Source organism: Pteronotus mesoamericanus, unplaced genomic scaffold, assembly GCF_021234165.1.
Source record: "Pteronotus mesoamericanus isolate MK-2021 breed Mesoamerican mustached bat unplaced genomic scaffold, CSHL_Meso_final contig_2, whole genome shotgun sequence".
NCBI classification, from domain to species: domain Eukaryota; kingdom Metazoa; phylum Chordata; class Mammalia; order Chiroptera; family Mormoopidae; genus Pteronotus; species Pteronotus mesoamericanus.
The window spans coordinates 24254755-24270701 of record NW_026555084.1 but is presented as its reverse complement, the minus strand read 5'-3'; the positions used below and the strand labels follow the sequence as shown (position 1 = coordinate 24270701).

The 15947-nt window shown below is 38.6% G+C and overlaps 1 protein-coding gene across 2 annotated transcripts; it reads right to left on the bottom strand.

The window, feature by feature from the left end:
• Positions 1-404: 404 nt before the first annotated feature.
• Positions 405-15297, bottom strand: CDC23 (cell division cycle 23). Of its 2 annotated transcripts, XM_054568407.1 has the most exons (16): positions 15124-15297; positions 14963-15035; positions 13122-13259; positions 12199-12241; positions 11587-11692; positions 11356-11488; positions 9159-9336; positions 8981-9078; positions 8753-8834; positions 3693-3846; positions 3453-3572; positions 2990-3065; positions 2634-2695; positions 1878-1956; positions 1535-1654; positions 405-1341 (listed from the first exon to the last, which is right to left on the bottom strand). In XM_054568407.1, the coding sequence occupies exons 1-16, from the start codon at positions 15282-15284 to the stop codon at positions 1171-1173; spliced, it is 1794 nt and encodes a 597-aa protein (XP_054424382.1). In that variant the 5' UTR covers positions 15285-15297; the 3' UTR covers positions 405-1170. The 2 variants fall into 2 exon arrangements, with proteins under 2 accessions (XP_054424382.1, XP_054424383.1); XM_054568408.1 differs by lacking the exon at positions 14963-15035 and having other exon boundaries at positions 15124-15162.
• Between the last annotated feature and the right edge of the window lie 650 nt (positions 15298-15947).

Genomic DNA, 15947 nt, shown 5'->3' with positions numbered 1-15947 from the left:
CCATGGAAACCTTGCATGGGAATGGCAGTAGATACCGAAGAATGCTTGGTAAGAAATGAATCCAAGGGACATTAAGATATTTTAACCCTTCCTTAATATAAAATGAAGTGTCATGTATTAGCAGGTGAAGGGGCAACAAACTTGTTCTGGAAACAGGAACATAGGAAGGCTGGGTCCTGAACTCAGTCTGTTTCATCTACTACATAAATTCATTACAGCATACATAGTCATAGCATATTACTTCCTGCTGAATACACATGCACAGGCTTAAAACCCTCCAGGAGCACACTAACAATGATTCCCTTTGCCTTGTCTAAGCATATTAAAACCTGAAAAAGGCTGTTGGAGATAGAGGGGAAAAAAAGGACAATTATAACAAAAATATTAAAACAGACCAGCTTGAAATGAGTTTATTTCCAAATGTCCACAAAATTACTTGTAATCTTGTCTCCTTATTTCACTTAAGTGAGGGATATCTACTCTGTAAGACATCTTTTGCCCTCAGTAGGGGCCCTTCATGCTCAGTGAGATTCTTTTGTCCCTTTTATTCAACTCCAGTCAGTTACCTCCAATTTGAAATCTAGGAGACTCTTCAAAACCATGTTTTGGAAGAATGTCTCCCTAGAGGAAGAATAAATGTACATCTTTAACTTGATTTAGACCTAATTTCTGACACCAGAATAGTCATGTTCAGCAAACACAAGAACAACAAGGTCATGTCCATCCAGTGCCCTGACCGTGCTAGGGTATCCAGTGACCCTACTGTCAGCAGAGGGTAGAGTCAACAGACTTCTCCCTTCCTTACCTCTCAAGAAATCATCCACTCCCAGCAGCATTAGAACGTTTTCCTGTAACCTTGCAGGTGCTAAAGTGCTATTACAGAGAATTTGGGGGCAGGGGTGGGGAAAACCAGGAAGAAAGCCAAAATCTGTACCTACTCTCTGAACATAAGGAAGATAGAAGTGCTTCTAACTGGTAAAAGACAATGTCTTTCCTGCCAGGATTCTTCTGTCAGTCTACTCTGAAGGTGATTCTATAAACTATGCCCAAGGAGTTTCCATCTGTACACACACAAAGAACTAAGGTCCTTACAAGAAGACATGGATGTTTTTTTACATGGAGGTAAGGCTTAATATTGGTCTGGCAATGTGCAAGCTTGAAAGTAGCCAACTATGGTGTGACTGAAGACAGGTTAAGTGGAGAAACTCTGCGCGTAGGAGTGTTGTTAGCAGACAGTGAAGCAGGGAGGAAAAAGGGAGCAGGCATCTCGGTGGAAGGAGTCTCTCCTTGGTTCCGAAGCTGCAGGATTTGCCGGAGCAAGGCCTTACCTTCTTCCCGGGTCTGAAACAAAGTCAAGCAACTATTTCAAAATATGTCCAAGGGTATTCTCAAAAACTGGTTCTTAAGTACTCATATATAAGTTCCACAAATCAAGGTAGCCTTTGATTCCTCTTATCCTCTTTCCACCCTCAGATCATGATAAAGATCATATGTTCAAGCTGAAAATCCAAATTATTAAAGAAGTGATACTCACATCATTGAATGCGCAGCACTTTTGGGCACAAGTTGAAGCTTCATCCCACAGTTTGCACTTAAAATAGTATTGGGCCAGATAGCGGAAAGCTGTGCTCTCCTCCAAGTGTTCCACTATTTCCTAGATAAGGAAAACAGGAATGACTGAGGTCAGAGCCCTGGCCCTGTAGCTCAATCGGTTATAGTGTTGACCCAATACGCCAAGTTTGTGGGTTCAATTCCCAGTCAGGGCACATACAAGACTCAACCAATGAATGCATAACTAAGGAACAACAAATTGGTCAGTTAAAAAAAATAATAATAAATAAGATCAGCAACCCAGTTGTCATGGCCATGACACATACCCCACAGGAATAGATATCTTGGATATATTTGATGTAACATTGGGCAGCCTGTTCTGACTCAGTCAACTGTTCATGAAGCCTACAAAAGAAATTGGTCTTTAAGTAAAAGTCAGGTCTCAAAGCCAAACTAATGATAAAAAGTAAAAGCACATGATTAAGACCAAAAAGACAAAAAATTGACAAGTACAAATTTTGACAAATGACACAAGGGGACCCAGAATAGTTATTAGTGCCCAGATGTGATGGGTTATTTTACCAAAGCTTAAAATCATTACTCTGCTACTGGTAAGGAAGGGAGAGTTAGTAAATACTTAAGCTGGGTAACATATCTTTGCAAAAACTTGCTATTAATACCCTGAGTAAGATTTTAAAAAGATACGACACAATTCAGATTTTTTCCTAAGAAACCAAAAAAGCACTGGCAGGAATAAAATTGCATTTAAGAACCTGTCTGTCTACCATTCCTAAGTTAGTCCTTATTAGGAGGAGATCAGTACTTAGTTTTCTTAGACTATTCTGATGTGGAAATTTCATTTCATTTCTTTCAATTTATTCTTGATCTCTTGCCTAATAGGAAAGCAATTTCCCCTTCAAAGAGTAGTAGCATTCTCTCAAGTCAAGATGGCTAAATTTCCAGACCAGTCCTCATAAACCATGCTACAGCACTACCTCATGCAGGATGATAGGAGGCTCTAGAGCATGCAGGACCCACCATATCAGAGAAGCCAACAGAAATATCAATACTGTTTTACTCACTTTGCCAGTTTCACCAGAGCCATTTTCTCCACATCTCCCACAGCGTAAGCTCTCCAATAGCACTGTCAAAATAATAAACTAGTCACTTTGACTAGTCACAAAAAGGCTCAGGTCCTGTAAGCCTCCCAGAACTTCAGATTTGCAGCATGCAAGGCATTTTTATTCAATATGATAGGTCCAGGCTACATACTGCCATTCCCACTGGTAATATCACCCCAGCTTTGCTTTTAAACCTGTTTCAGACTTCCTTATGTAGAGATATCAGAATGAAGCACAGTTAAAGAGCACAGATAGCCCAATCCTTCATCCAAACAGCAAATTTCCATTCAAATTCTCTAGGACTCAATTTCAGATACCTTTTTGGCTTCCACGAGTTGATTGAGTTTCTCATAACATTCTCCTAAAGCAACCAGCATACGAGAATCATTGGGCCTGAGAGAAAATAGGAATAGCAGTCTGAGCAAAGACTTTATAGAGAGCTCAAAGCCCTCCCTTGAGAAACCACTACCCCTACTACAGCGGTCCCCCTTTATTCGCAGGTCCACTTTCCACAATTTCAGTTACTGCAGTCTGAAACTGTTACATGGAAAATTCCAGAAATAAAAAATTCCTAAGTTCTAAATTGCACACCATTCTCAGTAGCCTGATGAAATCTCAGGCCATCTTGCTTTCTCCCATCCAGAACCTGAGTCACCCCTTGTCCAGTATATCCATACTCTATACACTACCCACCAGTTAGTCCCTTAGTAGCCATTAAAAGAGAAAGAAATGCATCAGTCCTTCCCACAAAAAAACACATTGTCAAGTGGCCAGACTTACCGAAGCTGATGAGCACGTCTGTAATAATAAAGGCAGTAAAATGGCATCTTTAGAATCTCATAGGTCTGCCCAAGGCCATACCAGGCTCTGTAGTCCCGTTTATTAACCTCAATGGCATGTCTAAGAAATGGAAAAGAGACCGGTAAGAGGGTAGAATCAAGGTTAGCAACTTGCAGGCTCAGCAGAGGCTCCTAACATCATGGCAATCTGTTCCACCTAACCCCACAACTAGGAGCTCACCTATAGGCCTGAATGGCAGCAGATGTGTTCTTCATTTCCATGTACTCATGTCCCATCAGTGTCCAGGCCCCAAGATACCGAGGGTTCAATTTCAAGGCTCTCTGGAAATACAAGGCTGCTTTCTCATGCTGGGAACGCAAACTGTAATAATTGCCTGATTGAAAAACAAACAAAAATATGTATAATTAGAAAGGTAAAAATACAAGTCCTCTAAAATAGATGGCATTCCACACAGTGAGCATGAAAGCATAACCCATTCCCCTAAAGTCCTTGCAAAAAAGCCAAACTGTACCTAAGGGGAATATCATCATTCCCTTGGGAAGTATATGTCACTTATCACATTCTGGTTAACAAAAAAAGTGTTCCCTAACACTCCAAGTTTTCCTTCATCTTATTTCATCTGGATATAGTCTTTACACAGGTATTTTCTTATAGGGTAGGAAATTTCTAGAGTAAGCTTCAGATTGGTGGTTTTCCAACTATATCCCTAGGGTTCTGAGCAGGTACCTCAGAGGTGAAAAGGTTGAGCTCGGAGCTCCCTCTCCCTCAGGAATCAAAGGACTTATATTATCATTGGTCTTAAAAAGAGCAAGTCAAAGACACTAGGATTCTGTGGAAGGTTTTATTTGAAGAAAGGGTACAAAAGCCACTTGTCTTATGTCAACTGGTAAATGGATAAACAAAATATGATATATATCCAAACAATGGAATACTAGTCAGCAATAAAAAGGGAATAACTATTGATACATGTTATGACATGGATGAACCTAAAAAAGTGCTAAGTGAGATGCCAGACAGTAAGGCTAAATACTGCAAGATTTCATTTATAAGACATTCCTAGAAATGGTAAAACTACAGAGATTCAGAAGGCAGATCTGTGCCTGCTTGGAAGTGGGAGTGAAACTGACTGCAAATAGATGCAAAGAAACTTTTTGTGGTGATAGAGTATTCTTAACTGGATTATGGCTATGGTTACACAACTGTATAAATGTATAAAAACTCATGAACTACAAAGTTCAAGCGGGTGAATTTTATGTTATGTAAATTATATCTTAATAAAGCTATTATTTTTTAAAAGATGAATGAGAGCTATACCAACACTTAGGGGAATTTTTTATGAGATCTTGTTGAATGAAAAGAGTAAAATGCAGAGAAATGTGTATTTCTATTTTTTTGGTAAGATTTCATTTATTTTTAGAGAGAGGGGAGGAGAGGGAAAAAGAGAGGGAGAGAAACATCAACAGCTGTCTCTTGCATGCCCCAAATGGGGACCTGGACCGCAACCCAAGCATGTGTCCTGACCAGTAATCAAACCAGCAAACTTTCAGTTTATAGGACAACACTCCATCCAACTAAGCCACACCAGCCAAGGCTAATGTGATCTATTTTTTGTAAAGCAAATAGCCCATTAAACCCTGCATATGGGCATATACATTTTCATTTGGTATGGAACATCCTAACATATGTATCTTCAAAGGGAAAGGGAGCAGCAAGCAAAAAAAAATAAAATAAAATTCTGTACTTCAAAAAATTTCCTTTATGTATAAATTGCATGTGCATAAATAAACTATATAAAAAGACAGGTTTAGATACACACACACACATACACACACACACATACACACAATCTTGCACAGATCATGACATGCTGTCAAGTAGAAAAAGCAAATTGCAGAGAAATTATAGAACATGATTCCATTTTGGCAAAAAACAACAAAACATACATACACACACATACACACACACACACACACACACACACACACACAAACACTTCTATATATATATTTAAATCTCTCTAGATTCAGCTGTTAGTTTGATTTAGGAATCATTTTTAACAATTGTCTGCACCCTATACCTGATTGCTTAAGCACAAATTCAAGTTCACATTCACCTGGTAAAAAATCAAAATGGAGAACTTTATGTCTTGTACAAGGATATCTTTGCTTCTGCCCCTGACTCAGAGACAGAGACTTTAGGCCGAGTGTCCAAAGGTTAACTTTTGTAACAGAACAGGAGAAAATGAGGTAGTGGTACCAAGGGTATAAGCCCTAGCTGCTAACAGTGTCAGGATGACAAAGGAGATGTTAAGAAGTCAAAACCGTTAAGTTCTGGATAAAGATTAAGTAGATGTGATTTTTTTGACCAGTTGGAACAGCTAAAATGTACTGAATGATTATAATACATTAGGCAACTTATACTGTTTTTATCTGTTTTTTTTAAAAGATTTTATTTACTCATTTCTAGAGAAGGGAAAGGAGGGAGAAAGAGAGGGTGAGAAACGTCCATCAGTTGCCTCTCACATGCCCCCAACCAGTGACCTGGCCAGCAACTCAGGCATATGCCCTGAACAGGAATCAAACCTGGGACCTTTTAGTTCTCAGGCTGGCACTCAACCCACTGAACCATACCAGACAGGGCTACTTACATTGTTTTAAGGGCTTTGTATGTATCAATTTATTAAATCTGTCAGCAACTATATGAGAGAAGTTTCCATTATTATCCCTTTTTGGATGAGGAAGCTACAGCACAGAAAGCTTAAGGCCAAGGTCACACAGCTAGTTAGCAGCAGAACTCAGATTTAAATTTGGGCAGTCTGGTTCCAGTGTTCTAATTTAAACTATGTTATACTGCAATATATGCTGATGTGTACATACAGTTTCTCTGAGACTGGAACTCCAGAAAAGATGCAGAAGGAAGCAATCAATTCACATCAAGACATATAAGCAGAAGCAGTGACTAAACAAGTAGGAAATTCTTGCCATCACTCCATCCTTAAGTTGTTGCATTCTCTCTCAGGTCTTCGGTTTCTTTTTTTCTACCCTTCTTTCTCCTTTCACTTCCTCTGAACTGGTTATAATGTGAAAGCTGAAGTATATTCTGTCACATCTAATGTTCCTTATTCTTAAATTTTATTGTAGGTGGGCTGAATTCAACAAGCATTTATTGACCATATCTCAGTAACTTTGGTGGGCATTACAGATATGCTGAGGCAAAAAAACACAGTTCATCGAAGAGTTCACCTGAAGTGATTATTTAAAAAAAAACCCCAAAAAACTCCTAACTATTCACATGTATGTCTCCTTTGATTTTAATTGGCTTTAAGTAAATAAGTATTAAAAAAAGAACTGTTCATTATTTTTCCCTACCTCTATTTTCTTTCTTCATGTAAAGGGCACTGTTATCAATCTGGCCACTCAGGCACCAATTCCTGTGTGTTCTATTTCCTAAATTCCTCTCTCCATTCCTCCTGCCAAGACATCCTCATCTTAGGTTCTCATCATCCCTAGACTGGATTATTGTAGAAGCCTCCTACCTGGTCTCCATGCCTCTAGTCTTGCCCTTTTTCTAATCCTCCCAGGACAATGTCTCCAATCATCATTTGAAAATGAAAATCTGAAAACTTTTATCACTGTTTTAAAATCCTTCAGGAGACTCTTACTGCCTAAGAATACAATCCAAACTTTTAGCCAGACAGAAAAGGCTCTTCAAGATCTAGCCCCTTTTTGCATTCCCACCTCCCACACCACATACTTCAGGATGTTGGACTATTTCCAGCACAATGTTCCACACTTCAATGCCTCTGCACTACGATGCCCTTCCCAAGTCAATCCTTCTCCCTCACTGAACCCTTTCACTCCTGCCTATTCTTTAAGCATCATTTTCTCTAATCTCAGACTGGATTCAACACATTTACTTTGTACTCTCTGCATCCTATGTTTGCCTCAATCATAACACTCAGCCCATGTATTACAGTTGTTTTATTACTGGCCTTCCTAAATTAGGTAATCAGGGTAGGTATTGCAATAAAAAGCATAGTGCCTCACACTCAGAAGATGCATGAAAATGTTTTCTGAATAAATTGAGAGTTCCACCCTCACCTTAATGGACTTGATTCATAATGTTCTGATATTGAAAAGATGACTTGTTCCTACTCTTACCTATGTTCCCATAGGACTTACTATGTTTTTTTAAATACTTATTTCCCATGCCAGACTACAACTTCCACAAGGGCTGGAAATATTTATTGAATAATTAATGAATTGAAATTCTATCAGTTTATTAACAACATCCTCATCTTGATAGGTACAAATGCATGATCTTGATGCAATCTCACCAAAGATCCAGGGACATGTTTATCTGTTTCACCTTCAGGGAACCTGTGCTTTCAATCACAACCAACCAAATTTACTTTTGTCCAGGAGTGACCATTCATCTCTTTATATCAACTGATTATCAGGCCACACTTGCATGGCCAAGTACATGGGACCATGATTCCTGACCAGGGATGACCTTAAGAGGTTATTTGACAATACCTGCAAACACTTCTGATCATCATAACTGGGGGAAGGGAGCTATGGGTAGAGGCTAGGGATACTGCTAACACCCTACGAAGCACAGAACAGCCCCATACACAAAAAGACCGCTAGCCCAAAATGTCATTAGTGCCAAATTCAGACACCCTAAAACAGAAAAACAGGTACTCTCATCTCTTTTCATAGGTTTGATTGGAAGTTCTTACAAACTTTTTAGTAATACTAAAGTTTAAAAAATACACACTTTTGATTCAGTATTTCACTGCTTATTACACAAAAATAACTGCATAAACAAGCAAAAATAAATGTACATATACAAGGATGTTTCCTGATGCAATTTTTGTATTAACAAATGCTGGTCATAACTTATATAACAGAAAATGATTAAATTCAAATGATGGCACATCTTTATAATAAAATACTAAATAACCATAAAAAATAATAAAAATCTAAATGTACAAAAATAAAAAAATGGAAAAGATATGTTTAAAAAAGTTACAAAGCAGTGTGTATAATGATACAGTTTTTGCAAGCAAACTGTACACACACTCATTTTTAGTATTCACACAGAAAAATATTCTGGAGCCATGTTTACCAAACAATCTTGGGAATGGGATTACAGTGAGCTTTCACATTCTACTGTATATAATTTTGTTACCTTTGACACTTTTATATTGTTATTTTTACTTTTGAATTACTTACAATAAACGTAAAACTTAAAAGAAAAAGAATAATGACTCTTACCAATTACACAGCACGTTTCTACACGGTATTTATCAATCTCACAGAGGTTGTGAGCCAAGTAACTCAACTCAGATTTCATGCTCTGGAAGAAAAGAAAAGGACGGGTCTAAGCATGAAAAAGGAACCCCCTAAATTATTTTTCTTGTAGCTGATGCAATTGGGTGACAATCCAAACCAGATGAAAGCACAAAAGAGCTTAATTAAATCCAAGTAAAAGCAGCAGCTCACCCTGACATAAAGAAGGTTGGAGAATGTGTCCATATTCTCAATCCTGTAAGGGTCTTGTTTCCTTAGCTCATTAAAAATAGAGAGGGCTTTGTCAATATCTGCAGAAAGAAGATAGTTCAGAAAACACCACAATGCTACTTTCAGGGTTTGATGGATTTCATTGTCCTTACTCACTTACCTCTGATATTGTGATAGGCAACTGCAATTTGGGAAACAATATATGAGCTCTTAGAGAAGCCTACATCAATGAGATTCTGATACTTTTGCAGGGCCTCCTCTATCAACTGCAACTCTGTGTATATATGAGCCAGAAAAAACTCTTTCATCCAGGTGTCTGGCAAAGACAGGAACTTCAGCTGGCAGCAGGAGAGAGAGGGACACACTTAATATACTTTGACCTCTCTCCAAATGAACATCAATGGACTATTTTTATTGCCTACAGCAGTGATTTTCAACCGGTGTGCCATGAGAATTTTTAAATCATGTGATACCTGACTATTTAGTCAGGGGCACTGACCTCTTTTCCCTTAGGTTGTCAAATTAAAAAACAAACAAACAAACAAAAAACAGCCAATACAACAATAGCCACACAGCATGAATGAATCAAAATTATACCTATTTTTTTTTGTCAGATTGGCAAAAAATATATTTTTGGTGTGCTGCAAAATTTTAGTAATTAGTTTATGTATGCCATGAGATGAAAAAGGCACAAAAGATGCCAGTTGAAAATCGCTGGTCTAAAGAATTTTACCACCAAAATTTTATTACAGCACTTAATAATGAACACAGCGCAGTTCAATTATAATAGGGTTTACAAGCACAACCTAGTTGGGGAAGGCTTCAAAAGATAGATAGGATTTGAAGTTTCTTGGAGGACGGATAAATTTGAATAGAAAAAAGGGAGTAGGAGAGAAAAAAAGACAATGTTTTACGCAAGGGCAACATAAGAAGAGGGAAAACAGTCATGATGAGTGTGGTTAAAGAAGTTGGGCAAACAAGCTTGTTTGAGAGGAAGCTTTGTGCTGGGAAGTAGTGGAAAAATAAGACTGAACTGGTAGGGTGGGTCCTATGGTGCAACAAGAAATGGGATGCAATTATAGGAAACCACTGCAGTTTTTTGCAAGAGAATGACAGGATGACATGCGTGTTTTAAGAATAAGTTTGGAGTCCCGGCTGGCCTGGCTCAGTGGATTCAGCAGTGGCCTGCGAACCAAAGGTTCTATCCCCATTTGGGGCACATGTGGGGTGCATGAGAGGCACCCACACATAGATGTTTCTCTCCTTTTCTTTCTCCCTCCCTTCCCCTTGCTCTAAAAATAAATAGATTAAAAAAATCTTTAAAAAATAAAAAAAGTAAGTTTGGAAACAGTATGCAAGATGGCTTGGAAATGGGTGTGTAAAGATGGGAAAGCTAGATAAAAGTATATCTATTACTTAGAAGAAATCCAAATTGGAGATGATAACCAAGATGGCAAAGGAGGCCAAAAGAAAGAGATGCATACAAAAAAGAAATCACGGCAATGTCTGGTGACTAAATAGGTAAAGGAAATAAGAGAAAGGGAGGAGACAAATATGATTCTGAGACATTAATACTGGATGTCTTGAGAAATAGTGCCGCTAATGAGTCTATAGAGTTGGGAGAAAAAGAAATTTGGTAGGTAAGATGAGAAATTTGATTTTGTGTATTCAGAGATAAAGTCTAGCAGGCAGTTAGAGATAGGTGAATATAGTAAACCAAGGCTAAGATTTCAGACACAGATTTAGTAGCATTTATCATTACTGGGGGGAATCCATCAGCCTTTGGCTCTTTAGAGCAGGCAAATGGAAATGTGTTGCCATTTCCATTAACTACTAAAGAACAGCAAAATACACTCTGTAGACAATATCCTCTAATGATGACTAACAAAATGATTGCAGTTTATAAAGCAATTTAATATACATTATTTCATTAATCGACAAATCTCTGTATCTTCAGAGTCCCAGGAGCTCAGCAGAGACTTAAAATATTTTAAATATAATCCTTGATTTCAGAGGGACCTTTCCTATAGCATCTTTGGAATTAGGAGAGAGGCTGTAACAGCATTTAGTCTATAAAAACAAGTTGCAGGAAAACTTGAATGTGAAAATATGAACATGAAAAGATATTCTCGTACAACTGGATGCAAATCCTACAGCAACTACCAAACAAGAGCTATCCATTTGTCTTTCAAACGAAGACCTGAAGACCAAAATCCCAACAGTGGAAGAGACCAGAGAAGAAGCAAAGAGCTAGCTATAGTCAAAGGCTTAGCAAACCTCTCTCCCCCCACCCCATTATTACAGAATTACATAAGACTTGAAGCACAGGGTTTTTCACATATCTCATCTCAATTTACCATCTCTTTGTCTGTAATCAAGTTACAGAGTTCTAGCCAGGCTCCCCAATGTAAAGGCAAAACATGAGTAGCCTCCACAAATACATCAATAGCCTCTTTCACCAAATCCAGTTTTCGAAGCACAACACCATACCTAGCAAAGAAGGAAACAACCACAGAAGTTAATGCTCTGTAACATCTCTTCTACTCAGGAGAATATTATAGGAAATTCCAAAGTACTTGAACACTTACAGATAAAGGCCAAATCCATCAAGTTCCCGAGCCTGGTGCTTTTTGCTGAGCTCTACTCTCAATTCCCTGAGAGCCTCATTTTTTACTTGTCCTTTTTCCAGAGGACCTAGGAAAGAAACAGAGTCTCTGATCTAAGAGAACACTGCTGGTCTTCATTTTATAGACAAAGATATTCCCTTTGGCATCAAGCAGCTACACCTGAAACTTACAGCAAGCACTCACAAGTGGCCAATGATATCTTACACAATTTATTTTTTTCCAAAAATCACAACTGATAACTGGTCTGCAGTCATAGGTTGTTAGGACCACAAAAGTGTTTAAATTTTTGAACTAGTATCAACATTTAAAAATCAGAAGCCTCAACTAAAAATCTGACTTTCCAGCTTCAGGTTGCAGTGAATGGGGTAGGACCAAGGGAAGAAAGCCCTGACAATACCAGGCCACAAGGCAGCCCTCAGCTGGAGCTGGGTGACAATCAGCCAGTCATGCTATCTAATTCGCAACAGCTCTCCTTAAATTACTTAATACATTTGTTCTATCTGCCTCGCTCCTATAGCCATTTGTGTCTGCAACCCTTGGTTTATCTAAAAGGTAAGAAAGAGAAATTCATACCTAGGCTATCAACTGTTTCATCATCCTTCTTCTTTTCTCCAGACTGTAAGAGAAAATCCACACATAGGTCTTTTTACCAATTTATTCTGAACCTGTTCTAAAATGAGCAGCCTGATTCTAATACCTAAAGGACTGAAGACTAACCAAAATGGCATCAACTATTGGTCAAGTAATTTTAAGAAACTATTCAGGGGCTCCCACTAATCAAATCTGGCATAATTTGAGTACCAAAATAATTAAGTACAGTAATGAATTATAAACAATTAAAAATAAAAGAATCCTTGAGCCCACAGTGATAATAGATAGGTAAATGGAAAGGGGAGGAAAGGCTCTTTCTTAGAGTAGAATGCCAAGTGATAAATAGTACATATGGAGAATGCTAGAGGGGAAAATCATCATTTTGCAACATCATAGTAAAAAATACTTTAGGCAAGAAATAACATTGAATTTCTTGTCTAATGGATATTTAGGTTGTTGACATTTTGGGGTATTACAAAAAATACTTCAGTGAACAGACCTGTACATGTAACCTTGTGCACATATTGAGGTATTTGCACTGGACAAGTTACTTAAAGAAGAATTGTTTGGTCATAGTATCTCAAAGTAACATAATCTGCCAAAATTGACTTCCAAAACTCCTAAAATGGGGTCTACCGCCCCACACCTTTGTCAGTAATGAATATTATATTTTAAACATTTTATTTATTATTTACAAGTATTTATAAAGTACATTCACCAACTAGACTACTGCTAAGCTATTTAAGTGGAAAGATTTAAATCTTTCCACTTGGTTCTAAATATGGATGCTTCACTGAAGAAGGAATAACATGTTCTCATACAACTGGATGCAAATCCTATAGCAACTACCAAACAAGAGCTATCCATTTGTCTTTCAAACGAAGGCCTATAAAAATAGCCCTCACCAGATATCTAGAATACATGTACAAGAAGTAGGCTTTCTTGCTATTGCAGCCATGCAGGAAATGTGCTGCCCGATCATACTCTTTAACATCAAAGTAGGCCTTGGCCAGGGTGTAAGCATCCATATCCTGGGCATCCTCCTAAAAAAAGACAAGTTTTTGTAAGAGGTTGGGAATAGGACAATAAAAGTTCAAATCCATGATGTATATTCATTAATTTCAAGATGTAAGAAAAAGTAATTTTTCCTCCTCCTCCTCCCCAAAAACCTGAAATAAATGTCAAATATATATATATTTTTTATTATGAAACAAGGTCAGAGAACTTCTTTCCCCCAAAAATAAAAAAACTGGGGGAAAAATATAAACATTTAAAAATTTTTTTATTATTCAAATACATTTGTCTCCATTTTACCAAAATAAAAATTTTTACAAGATTAAACCAACACACTCAGAAATTCGTATTGTTTCTGCAAATGTAGTGGAAGTTGCATATAAGCTTTAGTATTAGGGACCTGTAGTAAAATTTTAACTCTTTGACTTGTTGGTTTCATGACATTAGTAAGGAAGCTACGTAGCTTCTCTCAGTATTCAGGTCTTCATCTGTAAAATGGAGCCAATAATATAGATTTGACATGAGGAAAAGAGTAAAAATGTTATGGAAAATGTCTGGCATTAATTTTTGACATTCCCTTCCTTCTCTAGGCTTTTAAATCCCTACATAAATGCAATATACTGTGGAATTACTTATACCTTTTGTACCTCAAGAACATTTTGAAAAGCCCTGGCCAGGTAGCTCAGTTGGTTAGAGCATCGTTGGGATACGCCTAACTTGGCCAACATTGCGGGTTTGATCCCTGGTCAGGGCACATACAAGAATCAAGCAATGAATGCTTAAATAAGTGGAACAACAAATCAATGTTTCTCTCTCTCACTTTCTCTCTCTTTAAAAATCAATAAAGTTTTGACATGTTAGTATTGCAAAAACCATAGAATACTGCTATAATTCTCTATGTAAAAAAAAAATGAAATGATGCATATTTAAGTTAAAAACATACAACCCTCCCCAACCAAATTCTAGGAATAAGATGATTAAAACTTTAATAATTTCATTCTCTTCATTCTTCTCGCCCCAAAACAGGAACCAAAATATATTCGGTGTATTCTTCACTGGATAAACATTTCTTAAATGTGGCTATTCAGCTTAGGATTCTGGTGGTGCTTTTCACATCCACTTGCCGTTTGCTTATTTCTTCCTCTAACCCCCTCTCACCTACATTACACCTTTTGGGGTAAATAGTCATTGTTTTTAAGTGGGGGGTGGGGCTGTTGGAATCATGTAACGAAATGGATTATGATAAAAGCATTCAGACTACACAAACTATGTAAACATATGTACTGTAGATGACACATTTGATTCTCCCAATATCCCCATAAAGTAAATACTATTATCCTCATTTCACAGATGAGGAAACTTTGGTTCAGGAGGTTAACCTGCTGAAAGTCACTAGTGTGGCTGAGATTTGAACACATAGCTGTTGGAAACCAAAGCCAGTTTCGTACTGTTGTAAAAATCTTCAATTTTGCTCATCATTTTGAGTATTGTCTAAGATGGGCTACAAAACTTAAAAGGGTGAAATCTTAAGCAAGGATTGTTTACTTACTCTCTCCAGCTTAAGTAAAAGCACCACCAGGTCCTCCAAAGCTCATCACAACCACCCAGCTCTTTAAATGCTTGAATTCCCTCTAAAAACATTCCTGCTAAGTAGTCTACTCCCCCCACTCCCGCCCCGCCAGGGACAGCTCCCTCTTCAGTTGATGGGGAGCGCTGGCTGTGAAGTCCTTACCTCTGTAATAGGCGGAGGCGGCTGAAGCTCGGCCAGAGGCAACGCCGGGAGGGAGAAGGCTAACTCGGCGGACCTGGAACACCCCGGCAAACCGAAATCAGCTTCACAAGCCCCCCAAGGCCAAGGATTAAGCCGGGTCCCTTCCCACCCCGACATCTTACCATTTGCTACTGTGCAGTAGGCCCCGCTCCCTGGTAAGGCCGGCGATAAGTAGCAGCTGCTTTTTAATTTCCCGCAAGTTTGAGAAATCGCCACTCGCTGACAAGACTGGTACCACCGAAGCCGTCAGGGCCACAGGGACTACAGAGGGACTCACTGCCATTTTTCTGTCTCAGCCACTCCAGCCAATCACCAGCGACAATACTAGCTGCGCGCCTGCACCAAAAAAATTTGCCTGTTATTGGTGAGCTCTTGCTCTGGAAAGACCAATCAGAAATCTCGTTTCTCCTAACGTCACCAAGAGGCCGGGAACGAAGAGGCGATTACTTTTCCTATTGGCCAAGAGCTACTAGGGCGGGAAAGTTAGAAACAGGAAAGGGAGGGGAAAAAAAGCCACGATCTCCGCGCGTGACCGAAAGGAATAAGTGACTGGGGAAGGTGCACTGGGAGGCTTGGGAGGAGGGGGAGTAGGAGCAAGAAAGAAGGCAGAGAGGGTGTGTTCTGCACCTTTGGGGTGATGTGATCGGACGAAAGAGAGAGTGTAGTTTGTGGGCGCATCCTGTGCCACTGAATAGCCAAGTGATGCTTGTGTCTAGTGAATCCTTTCAGAACGAATTACATCTTTCTCCCCCTACTTGATGAATTAAAAGGCTTGCAAAACTGAGATGACCTGTTGTCTTTCCTATCTAGCCAAGCTGCTGGGTTTAGACGCTATGCTCCAAACAGGTCTTTTCTTTTTTGGGTTTTTTTTTTTTTTTTTTTTTTTTTTTTGCTAGACATAGCCTAATAAACCCTTGACTTTGATAAACACTTTCAGTCGTGGAAG

Coding starts and splice junctions, on each gene's coding strand:
- CDC23 (XM_054568407.1), bottom strand. CDS start 15,284: ATGGCAGTGAGTCCCTCTGTAGTCCCTGTGGCCCTGACGGCTTCGGTG. Junction 11,489..11,586: donor GATGGATTTGGCCTTTATCT/GTAAGTGTTCAA, acceptor CTTCTTTGCTAG/GTATGGTGTTGTGCTTCGAA. Junction 9,337..11,355: donor TGATTACAGACAAAGAGATG/GTAAATTGAGAT, acceptor TCCTGCTGCCAG/CTGAAGTTCCTGTCTTTGCC.